We start from the raw sequence: 22,660 nt of genomic DNA on the forward strand, positions 1-22,660 counted from the left end.
TACAGTTACAAAAATTGATATATTTGTACATTGTGTGAAAATGAATATATGTACCAAATTTTGTGAAAATCGGCCTCAAGGTGGCGCTATAAGTAACATTACAATTTAACAATTAAAGGATTAGTTTACTTTCAAATAAAAATTAGCCCAAGCTTTACTCACCCTCAAGCCATCTTAGGTGTATATGACTTTCTTCTTTCTGATGAACACAATCTGAGAAATATTAATAAATATCCTGACGCATCCGAGCTTTATAATGGCAGTGAATGGGATCAACGAGTATGAAGCTGAAGAAAGTGCATCCATCCAAAGCAGAACGTACTCCACACAGCTCCGGGGGGTTAATAAAGACCTTCTGAATTAAGTGAAGCGATGCATTTGTCTAAAAAAAAATTCATATTTTACAAGTCATGAAGTAAAATATCTAGCTTCCGCCAGACCGCCTTCCATATTCAAGTAACGAAGAAAGTGTAAACTGGCGTCGTGTCAATTACACTTTTTCCGTAAGTTGAATAGGGAAAGCGCAGGACGTATAGCGTAAGCTTTTTGAACTGCAAGAGTTTTACATTTTCTTCATTAGCTGAATACGGAAGGCGGTCTGGTGGAAGTTAGATATTTTACTTCATAACTTGTTAAATATGGATATTTTCTTACACAAATGCATCGCTTCGCTTTCAGAAGGCCTTTATTAACCCCCCGGATCCCTGTGGAGTACACTTGATGGATGGATGTGAAAGGAAACACTTTCTTCTACTCATACTGTACTTGTTGATCCTGTTCACTGCCATCATAAAGCTCGGATGTGTCAGGATATTTATTAAATCAGATACATAAGGCTTGAGGGTGAGTAAAGCTTGGGCTTATTTTCATTTGAAAGTGAACTAATCCTTTAAAGGGATAGTTCACCCAAAAAATGAAAATTCTGTCATTTACTCACCCTCAAGTTGTTCCAAACATGTATGAACTTCTTTCTTCTGCTAAACACAAAAGAAGATATTTTGAAGAATGCCGGAAACCAGTTGATGGGCTCCATTGACTTCTATAGAAGGCAATGTGTGAACTATTCCTTAAACTCCACAACATAATCAAAATTTTCAATCAAAATTCTTCTGAATTATTACTGATGAGCCCCAACTATAGAAAATCAAATTTTTATGATTATGTAAAATTTGCCATTTTAATTTATTAAAAAACCTACCTTTTCAAACTCCTGGGCTGTTTGTCAGACCACTTTAAACACATCATCTTTAGACCATGCTGGCAAAAAGATATCAAATGAATGTTGATTTTTAATAATAATAATAAAAAATAATGATAATAATCAACATTCTCATGACTTATTATGACTAAAAAGTCATTCTGAGCAAACATGCTTAGTTTCATGAATTTCTTGAACAGCAAATTCTAAAGTGACCATATAAAAAAATATATAAAAATATACAAGCATATTTTCTAATTTGTTAATGAATATGATCTATAAATCACATGAAGAGTTTAGGAATATATCTGGGAGTTGTGATTTAATCAGACGGTTTTTTAAGAGGGCGCTACGCCTTTAAGAGTTTTCGAGCGCTGCCTGCGAAACTTTGGGAGCCCGTTGGACTGCTGCACTTTGGATAATGAAGGAAGTGACGAATCCGCAAGACTAGTAGAGAGAGGCAAAACTCCAGAGGAGAAAAACAGAAACCAAGATTGAAGTCAGCGTGAAGCGCAGTGTACTGAATGAACGCGAGCGTCAGCGGCAGGAGCACGCGTCGGCAAGAGATCCCGAATCAAAGTTCCCTCAATGAGAGAGAGGCGCGAGACGAGTGCAAACACCAGATTGATCCGTGTGTGACGCGGCTCTCTTAAATGTTTATTTACCAAACGTGAAAAGTCTCTGGACCTGTTTAAAAAGACTTTATGAATTCATTTGTATATCCAGCTTCCAAAAAATATGGATGAAGTTGTGAAAGTGGAGCGGCTGTGATGTTTTGAGGAGATAGCGGAGTCTTTCTGAAGAGTCTTGTGGAATGAGGCGAACCGCTTCAGCGACTGTTACTCCAGTGGATTCTCCTTCTGAGCTCGGAGTTTGAGTTTTAGGATTATCTGGAATGTTTGCGAGGTGGATTTCACCGGGTTCAGTTCGGTTAACTGTGTTGGTTTGGCTGTTCACGCTGTCAGTAACTCTCGGGTCTGCTTCTGAGCTGAAGGTTAGGGTTCGTTTGGCCGATGGACAGATCACTGATGAACTTCTGGAAGCGGACAGTGAGAAAGACTCCATCACTGTGGAGTTTAAACAAGGAGATGGGACTCTTATAACTTTTGTGGCCGATTTCAAACAGGTAAGTTGAAAACTGTGGCCATGATGTGTTTGTATAATCACATTGTCACGTAATGTCACAGAAGTGTGCTGGAATGCTGGACTTTTTCATGATTATTTTTTCCCCCTCCATTCATAGTGGGTGAATGTCAATTTCTGCATTTAACATTTACATTTAACAGGCCTAAGTCTTATTATATTTCATATTAAGAAACACTCAAAATTCTCTATTATTTGACAAACTTGGTAAACAAAAATTCTATGTCCAATATCTTAAAATACTCTTAAAATTATTTTAAGAAGCAGAAGTTGTGAATGTGATTTTGGAGTTCCTCAACTTTTGCACTTTTTTTATACAGTTAAATTAATATTTGTCTAGTTGGCTGGCACTCTAATCCAAAGCAAATTACAGTGCGTTCAAGGTCGGCTATCTCCTTGACCTATTAGTTTGGATGATTTTACCTAATTCTTTAGCTTTACTAGAAACATTTTTAGTAAACAGTTACATTTATTTAATTAGTTGGTTGGCGCTTCATTCCAAAGCAAATTACCGTCTATTCAAGGTGTCTCCACAAAACCCATGAGATTTGGATGTTTTTACCTACATTTCTAGCTTTACTGCATTTGTCATTTACCAGATCATCTACAGTGATAAAGCCTCAAATCTTGGTGATTATCTTGTAATTTGAGAAGTGGTTACTTTTCCTTCCTCGTGCCATTAAAGACAGTGTGTCTGTGTTAAATCATCCACATTAGTGATGAACTTCTGACCTGAGGTCAGATTCTTTCACTGGTGATCATACCATCAGGATTAGCCGTGGCACTGTCACTGCCCTCATCCGCCTCAGTTCAGTCACGTCAGCAGCCCTCTGCCCCTCGCGTCCCCTGATCCTGCACAGACGTGGTCAGCGTGGGGGTTTGGATCACATTTGGGAAGGCTTGAACTTTTCCTTTCCTTCTTTTTATCAGTTCCACTGGCGGGCCTGTCTCCATTCTTCTCGCATGTGGTTCTCATCTTGTGTTTCCCCTGTATCTCAGGGATTTATGGAAAGTTGAATTAATGATGACTTCCAGCTGCTGTACTGGATTTACTACACTGAAAGGGCTTTAACAGGATGGAGGAAGACAAATATTCATTCATTAGGAATATTACTGAATGAAGTATGGTTATTTTGGCACCCTCCTAATCAGGTGCTAAGTGAACCCTCTGGATTTGATTTCCAAAGCTGTAGTGTTTTTCTTTTATCTTTTCTTTTCTACAAAGGCATTTGATGGCAGATTTGGCATAGCATAGCTCTTGGTTTCTTTCATTTATCAGACTGAATGCTGCTTTCTGTTGTTGCGGAATTTACATGGATGAAATGCCAACCTTGGCATATTTTAGACCAGATTCAGCAAATGAGTATTGTATTATTTATTTTTTACTTGCTGCTTTCTTACTTGGCTACACTTCATAATAATAATAATAATAAAAATGTTTAATTTGTTAAAGGGTTAGTTCACCCAAAAATGAGAATTCTGTCATCTATTACTCACCCTCATGTCGTTCTACACCCGTAAGACCTTTGTTCATCTTCAGAACACAAATTAAGATATTTTTGATAAAATCCGATGCCTCAGTGAGGCCTCCATTGACGGCAAATTAATTTACACTTTCAAACACCCAGAAAGCTACTAAAGATATATTTAAAACAGTTCATGTGACTACAGTGGTTCAACCTTAATGTTATGAAGTGACGAGAATACTTTTTGTGCACCAAAAAAACAAAAGACTTTATTCAACAATATCTAGTGATGGGTGATTTCAAAACACTGCTTCGTGAAGCTTCGAAGCTTTACAAATCTTTTGTTTCGTATCAGTGGTTCGAAGCGTGTATCAAAAGTCACACGAACCAATGAAATTTCGAAACACTTATGATGTAACGAAGCCTCGTTTACTGAAATCACTTGACTTTTGAACCACTGATTCGAAATCAAAAAAAGACGTGACTTTGATGGCATAACTGGACCAACTAGTGGACTGATCTCGTTGTACAGCATCAGAAATGCTGTTTTGGTCATTCTGAAATGTCTGAGCAAAGTCTTTCACATAAAAATAAGTCTACAGGCTTTCATAGACAACTTAGGAAGTCGAGGAAGGTCTCGTTTTTTAAGTTTCAATACAAGCTCTTCGCACATTGGCAATGAAAAGGCAATTAATGCATGAAAATCCTGACATATAGCCCCTTTAATGGACCAAAGCTTATATGAACTAACAATGAACAGTTGTATTTTTATTAACTAACATTAACAAAGATTAATGAATACTGCAACAAATATATTGCTCATTTTTAGTTAATGTTAGTTTATGCATTAAACCCTTTTTTTTCCACTTATTGTACCACTTTTTTTTTTTTTTTTAAGTATATATAAGTGTTTATTTACATGGCATCATTAAGGGGTACTTTTAAGAATGGAAAGCTTCTGACAATTGCAAGTTATAATGTCAGAATTGCGGGATATAACCTTAAACTCACAATTGCGAGAAATAAAGCCAGAATTGTGAGTTTATATCACGCAATTGCAAGAAAAAAAATCAGAATTGTCACAAAGTCGCAATCACCTTTTTTTTTTTTTTTTTTTTTTTTTATTCAGTTGCGGAAACAAACTTTCATACTCTGATACAGTTTACCCATCTCCACAAGTTATATAACAGTGTGTTGTTTTGTTAGTGTTCAGTTCCAGTTTCAATGGAAATCAGATGAGATGGGAATATCACGCATATCTACAAGGAAATATGTCAGTGCTTGTGGCCATTTTTTTAAGCATACATTTTCATAATATAAAAAAAAAACCATATCTGAGTAACAGACTGGCCTTTTTTCCAGTTTGTGTGGAAAAAGTGTGGGCTCTATCAGGCTCTTTTACCATTTGGCCTACTTTGACTCTTTCAAGCTGCAGTAATTAGAGTAACACATCACAATCCAGCGGTGGCTGTTATGTGGAAGAGAAATCCTATGTGTGATCACATGAATCTTTCATCTCTAACACAAGCTTTTCTATTAAACAGTTCCGTTGTCTTTCTAGTTGTATTGTGTTTCTCAGCGCTCTGCCTCTGCCCATCGACAGCATATGCAGTAGAGAAGATGAATTCATATCAACTCGCATCTGATGCCAACCGAGGAGCCTCGCGGTCTGCTTTTTTGCTCATCTCCCTATTGGGATATCTTTGACCTGCTTGGACACAAGCCAACCCTCCTCTTTACTTTGAAATGTTATCAGCCCATAACGTTTGAGCTAGCTGGAAACTTTATTGTGTTAGATTCAACTTTAGGGCAATCATTTATTGTCGCTTGTCTCAAGAACGTGTTGTGTTGGCTCTTGAATTAGCCACTCATCAGAAGTTCAGTGGAATTTTGAAGTTGTTTCGCTTTTAAATTTGTCGTTTTGTCACTTGTGGGAACTTGTCTGTCTTTTATGTCCAAGTTTTTCAATCGGCGTGCTGGGTCTTTGGATGCCATCCAGTTGTGTGAACCTGCCCAGTCCAACCTGTTTCAAAATGTCCCACTGATTCTGAGACATGTGAAATGGAGAATGTGACCTTAACTACACACCGCACAGGCTTGAACAACCACTCTCATGATGACACAATATATGTCTAAAAGATTTATGTCAATATGAATGACAGACCACACCCGTTACAATAAAGGAACTAAAACATTGCATGACTGGTGCAGTATAAATATTGCATTGTAGTGTTCTGGATTTAGAGATGATTTTATTCATCAGAACAACACATTTAAGAAAATGGGGCTGCTTACAAAACTGTGTGTGGTGTATCTGATAACTACAGTTCAGTTCATGTTTTCATGTTCAAGTGTGTCTGCAACAGGCAGGACATCTTTGGCGGCCCCTTGGCTAAAAGCTGATGTCTTTATTCAGGCAGATGTTGACCCTTTGAATGCTGCTGAGAAAGAAGAGGCCTCATTTACCCACAGACACTGTTATGCAAAGTGCTGAACCGTTCAATCAGTTGATCCAGAGCACATTCGAGCAGTGTTAATGTTAAAATATTTTGAGCACTGGGAAATAGAAATATGCAGATTTTTTTTAACCTTAATTTTCTTGCACTTTCAAGTACAGCAGTCTTCTTTTAGCACAGCAGTCTTTTACTGTGTGTTGCGATTTGGTAAAACTCTTGATTGCAGAGCACAGATTGCATTAAAAAATCCCTGTGTGAGCTCAAATGGACTGTCTTCATGTTTCATAAATCATCACAAGCAAATTTCATATCATCACTTTGATTGCTGAAGATTGCTTTCTTTGTAGCTTAGCTGCATATAGTATACGTACGTAATCAACGTGGTAATTTCTTCCTCAGTCACTGGTTTGAATGATATACGGGTTTACAACTTTTTTGCCAGTGGTGGAAGAATTCAAACCATAAATATGTTATATAATTTTAAACATATATTATTTCTTGCACTAAAAATATGAAGATGAGATTTTGTTCCTCGTATTTCCATTTTGGTGGCTTATTGCATTATATATCTCGACATATGTTTTACCATTTATATCATTTTGTTTTGAATTACTATTGAAGCATTAATCTTTCTTTAATCATTTTATGTTGTAGTTCATAATAAAGTTGCTGGGAATCTGCCTTGCAACTTAATTTTATTGGTAACATTTCAGTATGGGGAATAGGGCTGGGCTATATATCGAATGCTTTTGTCACGCGCATTTCGTCAGTAAAGCCGGTTCCCCGATTACCGCTAAATCGATCACCTGCTTTCAAATGGAGCGGCATTTAATAGACAGAGCCGTAGTTCACTGACAAGCCACGCAGTATCGCGTTCAATATCGACGGCGATTCATCTGCGATATGAACGCGATATTGCGTGGCTTGTAAGTGATCTACGGCTCTGTCTATTAAATGCCGCTCCATTTGAAAGCAGGTGATGGCGATTTAGCGGTAATCGGGGAACCGGCTTTACTGACGAAATGTGCGTGACAAAAGCATTCGATATATCGCCCAGCCCTAGATGGAAGCACTTTCTTTAGCTTCATACTCGTTGATCCTGCTCACTTCCATTATAAAGCTCGGATGCGTCAGGATATTTATTAATATAACTCTGATTGTGTTCATCAGAAAGATGAAAGACATATACACCTAGGATGGCTTGAGGGAAAGTAAAGCTTGGGGCAATTTTCATTTGAAAGTGAACTAATCCTTTAACCACTTCAACAACTACCTATTAATAAGCAGTAAATTAGGAGTTTATTGAGGGAAAAATCATAGTTAATAGTGAATATGTTCCCCATACTAAAGTGTTGCCATACTCACCAAAGCTGTTTTTTATTTGCCTTAGGCACTTGGTGAGTGTTATTTTGGACCCTGCTACCAGAATTAGTTTGCATAGTTAAACATGCTTTTTATCATTCAGGAAGAGCTGTTAAATCCACTCCAAAGCGACAGCCACATGAGAATAAATAACCCATGATCTGTTTGATTCATTGCTTTATGAATCAAGCCTTGGGTTACACCAGTTCTTCCTAAGTCAAACTTTCCGGTGAAAGACATTGTATAACCCAGGGTTGCATTTTTGTTTTCTTGATGAGGCATATTTTCATGGAAATGAGATGTACTTCCTCTTATAGTTTACAGGAACAGCATGAATCGTCCCTGCTACGTTTGGGTCTTGTCTTTTCTTCTCCCACGCTCTGACGTCTCCATCTGGGACTTGTGCAATACCTTTAACTTGGTATGGGGTGTTGAAATATTGGCGTAATGTTTGTAAAGAGGCATCAGCTTTAAGATCTTGATTTATTAAACTCTTAAGCTTTTGTACCAAGTCCAGATGTTTGGTTAGTTTTAAGATGGTTGTGGAAGAAGTTAAAAGCCAGTAGGAGGTAACGCCATGATCTTGACTAGAGCAGATGCCAGATGAGCATAAATCATTGAGTGTGAAGCACAATCAGACAGCTGAAACAGGGTAAAGACGTCCCTACCCCGCTCAAGTTAGCCACATGCCAAATAGGAGATCAAAGGTCACATGGAGACAACCCGGTGGAAGCAATGGTCTTCCATTACCATAAGAGCCAAGTGTCTCTATTTTTTGCCATGCTCTTTGGGTTTTGGTGTCATATTAAGAGGAAATCCTACTTTAAGATGTTGCCAAAACAGAATTGCTTGTTTCCTTCTTCATTGACTTTTTAGTGCAATACATGTAATGTTTTTGTTCTTAAGTGTGTAAGACCTCAAATTCCTCTTGTACTTAACCACCACAGGCATTTCTCCCACGCTCTGTCTTTTGTCCGAGGTTGCTGTTCATCAGAGCGAAAGGTTAAATGCTGGCATGCACCTGTGCCTTTTCACCAGCCTTCTTATAAAACCAATTAAACATCTCTGGCGTCACATAACGAGCTGTAATCCAGTTAAACTGAAATTCTAGACAATAGCGTTTCCGTAATTTCTCCTTGAAGAGGAACCACATTTACAATAAACATTTTGCATATCTGTTTCTTCTGGAACATGTCTGCGTGCCTTGTTATTTGTTTGTATTAATCTTAGGCTAAATCTTTCCCCTAGTTACCTTTAACTGCTCGGGATGTTTGGTTATATGCAAAACTGCTGAACTTTGAAGTCTTGCCAATCTGGAATTTTGTTTCACAAGGGAAATTTCAAAGCATGCATACCTGCATTCTGAATCAGCCTTGATTATTTCTATCTAATGACTTGCCTTAAGGGAAAAGTCACCAAAAAATGAAAATTGTCACCACTTATGTCTCACCTCTCATGTCGTTCCAAACCTGTATGACTTAATTTCTTCTATGGAATAAAAAAGAAGATATTTTGAAGAGTGTTTCAACCGTTTTTGTCTGTACAATGAAAGACAATGGGGTCCAAAACAACTTTGTAATGACTCATGCCTTGGAAATGTCTCTGAAACGTATTTTACTCGGTTCAATATTGGCGAACATGCGGTTATGTGGTAGTAAAAGGGTCTCAAGGGAGCTTTAAAGTTACCTTCAAATGTCTTTGCTATTAATACAGATATGTTGTGACTCAGGTAGCAGCAATAAACATGTCAACAGTTGAATGTGCTGTTGAATTTACTAAACTGCTGGTCCTTCGGAAAACTGACTGTTTTAAAAAGAGTGTTTATCTCTAATATAGCACATAATGAATTGCTTTTAAAACAGATTTTCAAATCTATGGTGCGTGAAACCTTGCATTTTCATACGCATGTTTCGGGCCTAAGGGTAAATGTTGTGGAATTTGGAGACGGATCTCTAATATCTTTCATCTAATCAAATTAATTCATAGATCTGTCTGTAGTTTACACACATTTTGAATACAAGTCAAAAGCTGCTAAGGGGTAATTGAATGTAATAAATCATGTAAAAATATATCATCTTTTTTTGGAAAATTAAACATTTTATCAAACTTTGATAATTGCCTTAGTCTTTTAAACATCTGAGAAAATAGTATTCAGACTACATTTTATAAAAATCACCTGTCTGTTGTTTTATAATATATATTACATCAGCATATGAGAGTCAAATTAGACGACTACAGAGACTCACGATAACTCATTTAACAGTTAACAAAAAAATTAAAAATGTAAATTTATTGAAAATATTCAAATCAGAATATGTCAGAATCAGAATGCAGAGTTTTTGCATAAAAATTGTCAGTCAAAACCAATACATGTTGAACGAAGTTCACTAAGTTTTTCAGTTGGATTGGGGTTTATTCTCCTTAGCATGCAGTGTGAAATATTTCATTCCCTGATCATTCTGATTCAATTTCAATTCAATTTTCCCAGAAAGTAATGACGCATTCAAAACATCCGGTTGTGTGTTTTCCAGGAAATGCATGTACTTGCTGGATCTCTGCTTCTGTTAAATACTACCATGTATTTTGCACGTTATTTTTTGATGGACGTATAAGTCAAGTCAAGTCAAGTCACCCTTATTTATATAGCGCTTTTTACAATGCAGATTGTGTCAAAGCAGCTTTACATTGATAATTGGTATATAATTTTTCCTTTTAAAGAATAGTGTCAATGCAGGCAGGTCAAAAGCACTGTTGAATAAATGTCAAGGATACTGTTGAATATCAAATGTCAAGTCAAATTAAATTAAATTAGGGCTGCACGATTAATCATATTTTATCACGATAACGATTGATTTTAAAGCTGCAGTAGGTAACTTTTGTAAAAATGTATTTTTTACATATTTATTAAACCTGTCATTATGTCCTGACAGTAGAATATGAGACAGATAATCTGTGAAAAAATCAAGCTCCTCTGGCTCCTCCCAGTGGTCCTATTGCCATTTGCAGAAATACACCGCTCCCGGTAATAACCAACCAATCAGAGTCAGGAGGAGTGTCTTAGCAGTGTCAATCAAGCTCGTGTGCACGCTGATCACACTTCTATCATGCACAGCCACAGTGCACAGCGTGTACAGGCATTCAAATTCAAGATTACCGGTGTGCAGCAGCTTTGCTTATGGCGGACAAACAATCCAGTTTCGTACGTATAATACCCCATAAAGTGCGTATCATATGCACGCGAAAAACTCATTTTTGCGTACGGTATATATTCTACGAGATTACAAACTCATACTATTGATACGCATTTTCGTGTGATCGGGCTAGTCATGATATGCAGTTTTAAGATTTTTTTCAGGCGAGAATGTGCTGGTTTAAAGCTCAAAGTTGTGGTTAATTGATAAAGATAGCGCCTTTCTGAAAATTTGATCTGACGTTGTCGGAATTTTGAGATCCAGGCGATCACCGGACTCTCAGCGCTCATGTACCCAGCGGAGAGCAGCCTTACCTCGGCTAATCCTTCTGACGTTTGCCGCTGGATCCGTTTTGGCTGAGGGCAACGTGACGTTTCATAAATTAATATATATGGCTATTTAACTTTTGTATCATACTAAAGCGCTGATTTTGTACGCTTGACTGAATTGTTTGCTTTATTTCTTATTGTATATTTTTATACCTTTTTATAATGGCTATTATTGAACATTAAAACTGACAAATAGTATTACATTTAATATGTTTGAAATGTAAACGAAAAGAGGAAGGGTTGTTTAATATTTCGTTTTGTTATAAATATAAGCAGACATTGCAGATAATTCATCACTCGTTGCCTGAGGCTATTAATATGTTTTTGTTTGTTTCTTTAAATTAAAATTAAAAGAGGCAGAGTGGTTTAATAACAAATTTTGTTTTATTCTTGGCTAAAATATACATACAGAGATAACCGGAGAAGCCAGTTATTTGCGTACTGTAACATTAGTTACCGTTGTTTTGAGGACCAAGTTTGTAGTCAAAGTATGGAAAGGCCATAGTCAATGTATATCATATTGTTGATGTTTTGTCCATATCAGTGAATGTGCTATAACTGTTTAAATCCGCCGTCATCGGTCCTGCTTGCTTACTAGCCTGCGTGTTCACGGCAGGCTCCGTTGTGATGGGGGAGGAGCTGTGGAGGGAGGGCTGTAGCGCAGCAGAGAGCAAGGGGGAGTGACCTGTGAGTTGTGCTTGTTCAAATTTTCAGGCTAAGTCGACGTTTTCTAAAAACTCCCTACTGCAGCTTTAAATAACCGTCACGATATTGGCCCGCTCTATGAAAATGAACATAATTTGGAAATATTGGAAGTAATATTAGGAATTTCGCTGGTTTATCTTTTTAAGTTCCTAAAAGGTCTGTGAGGGGAGAACTATGAGACTTTTGAAATGCTTTTTGCGTAGTTCATTACACTTATTTTACGGAATGAAGTTTATTTTGTGGCTTAAATAAATTGCATGTTACTCAGAGACATGTTTGGCTGGTCAAAAATAATACATTTAGCTGTTGCTTTTCAAAGTCAAGTTCATTTTTTACCAGGAAAGGAGTGGTTTTGATGCACAAGTTGTTTTTATTGTCTCTTAAAACAAAAAATCTTTTTTTTTTAAACCCATGAAAATGCTGATCCTGTTTTAAATAGTGAAAAATAAACTGTTGTTCCGTTATTTCCCCTTAGAAGATTTTTGACTTTGAGATGGTAATGCAGATGTTAATAATGCATGTAATGTGAAGTAGATACCCTCTTGTTTTGCACAACATTTAGTTTTCTCATTTCTCTTGTGTAATTCGTGTTTATGTTTTGTGCAGAACAAAGTTTTTTTAATGACAACGTGCATTATATTGCAAACAGGGATCTTAAGCAATTCCACCTAAGGCCTCTGGGATAGATATTATTCATGCCAGTTGTTACAGAAGAAAGCACTTGCAAACCTAAAGCAACCATCTTTATTGTGGCAGAACAAAGAGCATGTTTTTGACATGTTTTTTAAAATCATTCATCAATGTCATTGCATAGTAGTGTGGCACAATTAAGAAAAATACATTTTATATCTTCTGTCGTATAGTTGCTCGTCTCTAGAAATTAATTTAGAGGGTGTTTTATGTTTGAGACAGAAATGAAGTTGGAAGGCTAGTGTTATTGAGTTACAAGTTCAAAAACTTCCAAAACGAAGCATAACGCAACGAGAATTGATGAGCTTCCCAACTTGTAGTGTGCACTTGGCTTTAGTTATGTTAAAGAGACAGTTCACCCAATCACATAAATTCATTATGTACTCACCCTTGTGCCATTCCAATTCTGTTTGACTTTATTCTGTGGAACACAAAGCAGGAAAAATGTTGTTTTGGACTCCACTGACTTTCATAGGATGGAAAAAGTTTCAAAATATCTTTGGTACAGCAAGAACACAAGCCAACCTTTCATCTATGACTTTATAGTTCTTGATAATAAATCAACATCGGCTATGTCTGATGTGAATTTTAATGGCATAGGCAACATTTGGAACTGACTGTGAAAGCATTGCCAGACTTTGTGATGATGCCACTGTCAGACGTCAACAGCATAGTCCAAACAAACACGCCGTGATCCTGCAGCAGGAAGCAGGACCAGGAGCAGAAGCTAATGTTTGCTTTGACTTCAGAGATATATTTCTTCAGGACTGTCAAAATAAACTCTTCTGCACTAAGATTTATGTTTAGTCTCTAATCTGGTCATTTGGCGGACCTGGGCAAGGTTGGAGGTTGAATGAATGAAGAACTGAGCTGAGGATCTACATGACTGAAGTATTTACTCACTAACCCGGCTTAGACATGTTCCTGCATGGAGGGGGTCAAACAGAATTGTAACAGGACCCCAGAGGAAAGTGGAAGAGATACTCGCCTCAGATAAGGAAAGAGGAAATTGCAGAGCAAAGAAGATAAAGAATAGTTGTAAAGAGAAATCAATGATTGAGCTACTGATCACCAGCTTGCATCAGAAGATGTGAGTGGTTTACCTGTACAGTGTCAACTCGCAGGGTTTCTCCCTGTTGTCATCAAGGTGTTTGCAAAGCAGTGACGCCAGCACTTCCCTGTAATTAAATTGAGTGCCTAGACCCCCCCCCCCCTCACCCCACCAACCCCTCTCTCAATTCCTTAAACCAAACCGACTTTCTGCCGACTGGGAGGTCCTTCTAGTGCCAGAGCTTAAAATAACAACTGCCGGCTCACTCCCCCCCTCTTGTGTTTGCTGATTGTTCTGTCACCCATGCGGTAATTCCACCAGGTCTGCCTCCTCCGTCAGTTTAATTACGTTCCTGCTGCTTCGTCCTCTGAAGGGCTTCCATGCAGAACAGTTCTTCACTGCGCTATAGTCTTAAGTTATTATTGGATGTCTGTCATTACATGTACTGATTCACAGATTGGGATTTGTGTACTTATTACTTCATTTTGTAAAGTGTCTATGTAAACGTAGTCTCGCGTAGCCAGAACTTCAGACTGACGGCAGAAGGTCTGGACTCTATTGCACATTTCATTGGCCAAGGATTGCCCAAGAGGACGTTTGACTGACATGTAACGCAACCAATCATAGTTCGTTTTGTTCCACATCATTTTAAGGGGCGTGAAAATAATATAAAGTCGATGTCTCTACAATAACAGACCGGTGTGCATCGAATAACTTATATATTCAAGAACGTTGTGCAAGTTTACTGCAACAATGGAGCCGCGAACTTTACATACTTTTGAAAATCCAGCGTTAAGTTGATCCTGGTAAGCGCTCATTGTTACAGTTGTAAACACAACTGCGTTCTTCTTCCACGAGGGGGTTTGGCATCACGTTTCCAGGCGGACCATTAAAGAACATGACACACACGTCTCCTGGACATCCTGCTGAATTCAACCAACCAGGTGACAACTTCGAAAATCCTGAAGTGTTTCCAGTTAAGTGTGCCATATGCATCAGACGTTCAGCCAACGGTCCGTGGGTGTGACGTCTGAGGCTGAGACTAATGTAAATGTAATGTAATGTCTATTGTGAACATAAATAAGAGATGCTAGTACAGTGTAGTTGCTAGTACCTAGCATTTTGAGCGCTGTTGAACGGATTCTTTAACACCTCTGATTGGCCATTGTGTTTATGCACTCAACAGATAATGTCTGTGATTTGCTATAATGATCAATGCTTCAAAAACTTGTAAATAGACATCTTTTATGCTCTTCATTGAGCACTTACACAGCTTCACATGGGAGCGTTTGAAAGCGGACATCTATCATCGGATCGCTGTTGAGCATGTGAATGCAATGGCCAATCAGAGGTGTTTAAGAATCTGCTCAACAGTGCTCAAAGGAAATGCTTGGGGGAAATGTTGGTATCGTCACATTTTTTTTAAATTTTAGTACCATCTTGGTACCAAAGTCAGTACTTTTGACAACCCTAGTACATATTATGCATGGTAGTACTTATTGTACCATTTATTGTTACTTTCCTAGAAAAGTCTTAGCCTAAATGAGGTGAAGCATTGGGAAAATACACTACCGATTTTTTGTAATGTCTCCTATGTCCAAACATTTGCTTTGATGCTTTGAACAAAAATACAGTTAAAATGTTCTTGTATTTATTTGTCAATATGTAAAGTGATTTATTTATACTTTTTTTTTTTTTTAACTATTATATTGACAATTGTTTTCTTTTATTTTATTTTTAAATACCACTCCTAGTCCTCCATTAAAATCAGGTCATTTGTTCTCAAATTTTTACCATGTATTTGTAAGAAAAACATTTTTCATTTGGATTGGAAAGGAATCACAAAGGCAATCACAAAATCATTAACCGGACACATTTGAAAATTTTCATTTTACAATGCTAAATTCGCCTTACTGCACATGTGTAAAAGCTCAGTGAGATGATACAGATGGAACAGACAATCAAGTTCTCATTATTCTTCTGGCAGGATTTTTTTTAGTTTAGTATCTCACCATTCACTGATGCATTCAGGTCGCACTCAATTACCATTATATGTTTGGTCGAAAACTCAGCTGCCCTCATGTTTTCAGCAATTCTGAATATATTTATTCATCTTTACAGGACTGTGATATGAAGAGTGTACAAAATAATAATGTGAAAGTGAATGGCACATAACAGGCACAATACTGGGTAAAAACAGATATCTGTACAATATGCGTGACATGACTAAACCTGTCATCATTTTTAAAAGCTTATGTTTTCACAGAATGCCAAAAGGGAGAGAAAAAGATGGGTTTTCAAACTAAAAAGTATTAGTGTGGACAAGACAAAAGTTTTTCTGCGGAACTGAATTTACCTCCTCTGGGAAAACTATACAAATAAGAGAGCATGTAATTCAAGTAGAATATTAGAGGAGGTGAATGATTCTTGGCTGTCTATCTGTCACAGGCTCAGTGAGACTGCAGTTTGGGGGTTGACCAACTCTGGAAACCAGATGGAAGGTTCTAGAAAGAGAATGAGATGAGAGCTCCAAAGCAAACAGAGACAGCTTTGGCTTGTTTATTTTGATTGTTTGAGAAAACCTCCTACTTTGCGAATGAAACCCTGAAAGCTTGCTCCCTTCTGTCGGCTTGGTGCTCGAGACCTTACTGTGAAAAACAAGAGGAGGAGGAGGGAGTGAGGAGAATGTGTGTGTCTTCTGCTGGCAGAGTCATGAGGATGCCAGAGCAAGGAGAAGCTGATGAATGGGCACACAGGTTAATGGCCCTGCTCTCCTCTCTGGGGTTTCCCATAATGCCTTTACATGGAAGTCTTTATGGGCACGGGGGCACTGCCAGATATTTGGTGTGGTTGCTAACAGCAACTCAGTCATGTGCTGAAATATACAGCGTCTCTCTGTTGTTCTGGGCTGAAACGCTATAAAATGTTGTAATGAAGATCTGACTATAAGCTTGAAGGTTGACGGCTGACATTCAAATACTAAAAGGCAAGAATTTAGGAGCCCAAATGAATAAAATTGATGTGTATTTGATAGGGCTGGGATCTCATATGAGTGACCGGGTGTCCCGCCCTCGTGCTAGTAAACGTCGTCAGTGAAGAGATGTTGCCACAAGAGGGAGGGGAAGTTTTTTTTAAAATAATTATGTGCATGAAGAAATCGTTTATAATATACAGTGAAGTATTCCATAAAAAATAAGAGTTGTTCATTTTGATTTTGTAGTCACTTTAATAATCCCAATTATTTTATTTTATTAAAAAAATTATAATCAGGATTATTATTCATAATTGTTTTCATTTGAGAATTTTTTTTTTATAATTTCTTTTATAATTAGTAGAGATGCACCGATGCTACATTTCTCCACCGATACAACAGCCGATTATTCAGAATATCTACCGATAATTTGATTTTATTAAGGAAAAAAATCTCTCCCAAATGATTCAGATTATGCTTAAATAATCGAGAGAATCAGAAATCATGATCACAATTCATATATGATTAATCATGCAGCCCTAGTATTTGATGCCATACAAGTCTCCAACTCAAAGAGTTCAGTATTTGTAGTTATAATGTAACATTATGTCTTAAGGAGTGGCACAATTTAACGAGGACTGCATGTTTTTCTTCTCAGGATGTGAAGATCTTCCGAGCGCTGATCCTGGGAGAACTGGAGAGAGGGCAGAGCCAGTACCAGGCGCTCTGCTTCATCACAAGACTCAACCACAATGAGATCATCCCCAGCGAGTCCATGGCCAGACTGCGACAGGTCAGTCTGCTGCTCCCAGGCTCCCTCGGTGGCTGATGACGGGGCAGGGAGAAGTCATTGGGGTGGAAAGTTTTGGAGTGAGGGAGCAGATCCGGGGTGTTAGAGTTGAGCTCATGGGTTAACTGTGTTGCATAGGAGTGTGATGTTTTAAATTTGAGATCTCAGAGGAAAAAGGCTATAAAAGGCCTTTGATGAGTAGTTCCTGGGAGGGTGGCCAAGGTCCTAAATGTGTGAAAATTAAAGGTGCGATAAAAGACTGGAAACATCTAGCTTTAAAGAATGACAGAAGTAATACTAAAAATCGTTCTTTTATGTTTTGCAGAAAAATCCCCAGGCCATCCGCACAGCAGAAGAGAAGAGAAGCACGGAGATGCTGAGCATGAACGTAGCGGTCAATTTGACACGAACGTGGCAGCTGAGTGCCCACATCCATAACATGTGCAGTGTGGCCCGGGAGGCCGTGTACACGCGTGAGGCTGATGTCAGACACTGGCTGGACAGAGGCAAGCATGCTTACTGAGATCCCTTAATTACACCCTTCCAAACCCAGCAAACTTAAATATAACGCTGACATTATGTTCTTCACATCTTAACCCTCTAAAGCCTGATGGGGAACACTTTACAATAAGGTTCATTTATTAACATTAGTTCATGTATTAACTAACATGAACTAACCATGAGCAATCTCCCATATATCAGTGCTTCCCACACATAGACTTTACTTGGGCGGGCCGCCCAAGTATATTTGGAGACACTTTTATTATTTTTATCCTCTTATACTTTTATATCCGCGCAAGATAATGAAACCATCCGCAATCGATTAACTAGTCGTTTCGTACCTGCTTGTTATGTGTGTGTCAGAACTGTTTACTCCCGCTAACATTCCCACAGGCGCTGCATGTTGCAAAGTCACAAGGGGCGCTGTTGCGCGTTCTACAAGCTTGCGCAACAGTACCTCAGACTGCTTCAAAGTGATTGTCAATCAATGAAAAGCGCAGATTTATGCCAAACGAATGCTAATGAACTCAAGTTGATGAATTATTACAAAGTCTACTTCATGGCCTTTATATAAAATGTTTTAGACGATTGTAAGAATCTGAAGGATCAGCCTGCAATAGATCAGACATTTCAAAATAAGAGTCCCGATGTATTTCGGGCTTGTTTATAATTAAAAGTCACAAGCTAAGTTTTTTTCTTTTTCTTTTGGGCATTATTGGTATTTTGGTTACACAATAAATTGTATTTAATTTGATTTCCATTTAATTCATAGTAAATTATTGTAGTCTCCCCCACAGGAAGAAAAGACTAAGAACATTATTTGACACATATATTATTCATTTTATAAATTTTACTAGTAAAATCTGTGTCCCATTCACTGAGAGAGTCACTATATGACAGCAAGGAGAACATACGAAAAGGTGAACCAAATGCTGTAATTTTGGATAATTTACAATGCATAATAATGCATAATATTAGTATGTAATTAAATGTAATTAAAATAAATTTCAATAAATAAAAATACTGTTAAAAATCACACATTATTTGTTTGTCACATGTAGTAGACGATTTGTGTGCCGTGGGTAATAGGAGGATTTTTCGCCCGGCTATATATATATATATATATATATATATATATATATATATATATATATATATATATATATATATATATATATGTATATAATATACTGATATTTATATCTGCCAATCTTTCTAGTTCTTAAATCTGATTGGCTGAGAGCTGTGCAATATTCTCCCAGTATCAGTACTGGTACCGTTTCACCATTTGTATCACTCTACTTGGAGCGACTGTCATGACAGTCAAGCAAATCCACCATATTTTTAATAAATATTACTATTGTTATGTCACAAAATGTAGTTTAAAGAGTTTTTTTTAGATGAGAATGTAGTTAATAAGACCTCAAATATTTGATTCATATGTGACTGTGGGAAATCCCCTTAACTTTAAAAGGACAAAGATATCGCTTTTTTTTTTTTTTTTTTAATAATAGATTTAATATTATGGACAATATTATACACTTGTTCAGATAATCTCTCTCTCATAATTCCATAATACTCTACATAATACAGTAGTCTTCAGTGAAACGATTCAACGTTCCTTCGTTACTAGTTCTAATGTGGCATTTTAGAAGGAGTAACAGAGGCTTGGGCTCAACTTTTAAACTGTCAACATGAGATTTGAATCCATGGCAGAAGGAAGTAGTTCTGCACAAAATAGTGTTTTTAAAGACACTCCGTTGTTGTTGTTGTTATTTATTCACACACTTGTGCCGTCGAACTGTTGTATAAACACAATGTCACACTCGTAGCCATGCGATATACGGCTGTGATTACCTACTGCCCTCTGCCGCCAGATATTTCTCATACTGTATATAGACTGGGAACTTTTCCACATCAAATGTGAACATTTTGGGAAGAAGGATCTGTAGTAAATCTAGTTTATTGTAGTCAGAACTTGTACAGATGCATTACTGTTTTAACTGGAACATATCACTGTAGCACCTCACTGACCTACACTGCTTGAAGCACAATGATCGTTAACTATAATAAACGATTTTTCCGATTCTTCAGGCGTCGAGGGTTCCATGTTCGAGCCTCAAGCAGTGGAGGTGCCAGGTCTGCAGAGCTGCGGGACAGTGAAGGACCTGTGGCAGCCTTGCTCCTGTAGCTACAACCTCAGACTGGAATGGTACCCCTGCCTGCTAAAGTACTGTCGCAACAGGGACGTCTCCGGCAGGGGCAGCCCGTATAAATGTGGCATCAAAAGCTGCAGCAAAGGCTACCAGTTTACTTACTATGTACCGCACAAACAGCTGTGCCTGTGGGAGGAAGAGACCTAGAACCACATATGCTTCTACAAAAACATATTTAATGTGACCTTTGAGGTTTCGTTCACCTCCGAGCCTTTAGACTCGTGCCTTCTGCGCAGAAGAAGTTATGCTGGATGGGTGTGGATGGAGTGTGATTTGAGCTAATTTAGTTTTTCCAGAGCAGTTGGCCACATCTTTGAGCTGTCGACTTTGCATTTAAGCTGGTCAGTAGTTTTAAAGCTCTTACCAGCACTGTGGAATGAGTATCTTTTGAGTCTTCACATGCAGACCCAAGTGAGCAACCTGTGAATTAGTCAGAGTATAACAAAATCTTAAAATTAGCTGGATCTCGTCAGGTTGCCAATTTTCATTTTTTTCTGAAGCTGGAATTATTTATTTTGCAGTGGGAAATGATTAAAATCACTTAAGCACAGCGCACATGTTCAGAGAAAATGCCCTTTTCTCTCTTTTTTTACGTTTTCTTTTTTTTTTTTTTTCAAGTTCTGTATTTTGACTGTTAGATTTAAAGCACTGTATTAAGTTAATGGTGGACTTAGACATGCTTTGATTAATTTTGGTACAGACAAAAAACGATACAGAGTCATTCTCCAAATGATTCAAACAGATTCAATCATGTGAATTTTCTCACCTCAAGTCTTAATGCTGGCAACAATTTGGGACTCTTTGGGGTGTGTTTTCATCTTCATAAGGATGGACTTGTCTTTTTTCGCATTGCACAACAGTATCATTTAAGGTCCTATTGGATCATTATTAACTTATAGTTTGAAGTATGGACATAAGTTGGGAGCAATCAACGCTGCAAAAGTAGCATGGGAAACCAAAGTAATGTATGTTCTGAAAACAGAGGGAGAGAAAGTGAGAGAACAGACTGATGAAATCCTGCTCAGATTGTTGCTACTGTGCATCCAACACTGCCATCTTCTGGTTATGGAACATTATTGTCACTCAGGCGCCTCCTATCAATATGACCTCAGTACATCGACAGAGCTGTGAAGCCATTACAAATATGGATTCACATCCTTTTGTGTGGTATCAAATGTCCTTGAAGATTTCAGCGCTTCAGAAGTCACTTCAAGTTTCAATAGGACCAAATCCACAGACTAAGCTCTAATAATGAAGAAGAGAAACAGTTATTGTTTCACATTTCACTACATTCACCTTCAACTCATTACTCTTACTATGCGAATGTTCACTTTTAACGTACACATTTGACTCTGTTGTAGTTCATTGTACTAAAATGTTTATACTGATTTATTTAATTTTTTTTTTTTTTTTTTCCAGAGTTAAAGTGTTATGTTAAAAGTGTTGTTTGAGATTACACCTCCCTAACCGACAGCTTTTGTCTGGGATTCAAGTGCCTTGGTGATTCAGTGTTTACTGATTCTTTTTGAGGATAAAGCTGTTATGAATAAAGTATAAAACTATTTTCCTATGAAAATGAATATGAACATTATATGAAGTAACTTTAAATAAAAGCTCTTTTAGCAAAGTGTCATATAACTTGTCACTTTTTATTTTTAGAAAAGCAAAATTGTTTTTAAATGCGTAATTCAGCCAAACAGTTATAATATTTCACAATATTGCTGTTTCTACTGTATTTTTACTTTAAAAAAAAAAAAAAAAAAAAAAAAAAGCAGCCTTGGTGAGCATAAAAAAAAATTGTACCAATTTTTGAACAGAAGTGTACTTGAATCAAGGTTTCTTAACATTTATATGGTATTATTGTGTCAATTTAATGATTAAACATTATTTAATGGAGATAGTGTTATTGAATAAATTGATAGCTATTCACAATGAAAGGTACACCCATATAGTTTTCAACCTTTTCTAAGGAAAAACTACAAAAATTTGTAACTGCTGTTTTTCTGATGCCACAGGTTTTAGCTGGTCTCCCAGCTGGTTTTAGAGGGGTTTTGGTTAGCTAGGAGACTGGGAGACCAGCTCAAACCAGCTGAACACCAGCTAACCCAGGCTGGGAGACCAGCTAAATCCAGCCTAAAGGATTAGTCCACTTTCAAATGAACTTTTCCTGATAATTTACTAACCCCCATGTCATGCAAGATGTTCATGTCTTTCTTTCTTCAGCTGAAAAGAAATGAAGGTTTTTGATGAAAACATTCCAGGATTTTTCTCCTTATAGTGGACTTCAATGGCCTCCAGACGGTTGAAGGTCAAAATTACAGTTTCAGTGCAGCTTCAAAGGGCTGTATGTCCTACGCTTTCCCTATTCTACTTATGGAAAAAAAACGAAACTGGTGCCACGTTCGTTCTGTAAGTAGAATAGGGAAAGCGTAGGACATACGGCGTAAGCTTTTTGAAAAATACGTAAAGCGGAAGCATGTGTAAGACATTCAATTAGGTTTATAAAGCATACAGTTGTATTTTTTTTTTTTTTTGAAAATGACCGATCATTTCACTAGATAAGACCCTTATTCCTCGTCTGGTATCGTTTA

At 37.4% G+C, this 22,660-nt stretch overlaps 1 protein-coding gene across 1 annotated transcript; it reads left to right on the forward strand.

The window, feature by feature from the left end:
- The first annotated feature begins 1,653 nt into the window (after nt 1-1,653).
- Nucleotides 1,654-21,774, forward strand: oafa (OAF homolog a (Drosophila)). The gene is made up of 4 exons (XM_067365322.1): nt 1,654-2,324; nt 17,221-17,355; nt 17,678-17,858; nt 19,948-21,774. Exons 1-4 carry the CDS (start codon nt 2,094-2,096, stop codon nt 20,214-20,216), a joined length of 816 nt encoding a protein of 271 aa, XP_067221423.1. The 5' UTR covers nt 1,654-2,093; the 3' UTR covers nt 20,217-21,774.
- The last annotated feature ends 886 nt before the right edge of the window (nt 21,775-22,660 follow it).

This window comes from Chanodichthys erythropterus, chromosome 17 (genome assembly GCF_024489055.1).
Source record: "Chanodichthys erythropterus isolate Z2021 chromosome 17, ASM2448905v1, whole genome shotgun sequence".
In the NCBI taxonomy this organism is placed as follows: domain Eukaryota; kingdom Metazoa; phylum Chordata; class Actinopteri; order Cypriniformes; family Xenocyprididae; genus Chanodichthys; species Chanodichthys erythropterus.

Coding starts and splice junctions, on each gene's coding strand:
- oafa (XM_067365322.1), top strand. CDS start 2,094: ATGTTTGCGAGGTGGATTTCACCGGGTTCAGTTCGGTTAACTGTGTTG. Junction 17,356..17,677: donor CCATGGCCAGACTGCGACAG/GTCAGTCTGCTG, acceptor TATGTTTTGCAG/AAAAATCCCCAGGCCATCCG. Junction 17,859..19,947: donor CAGACACTGGCTGGACAGAG/GCAAGCATGCTT, acceptor CCGATTCTTCAG/GCGTCGAGGGTTCCATGTTC.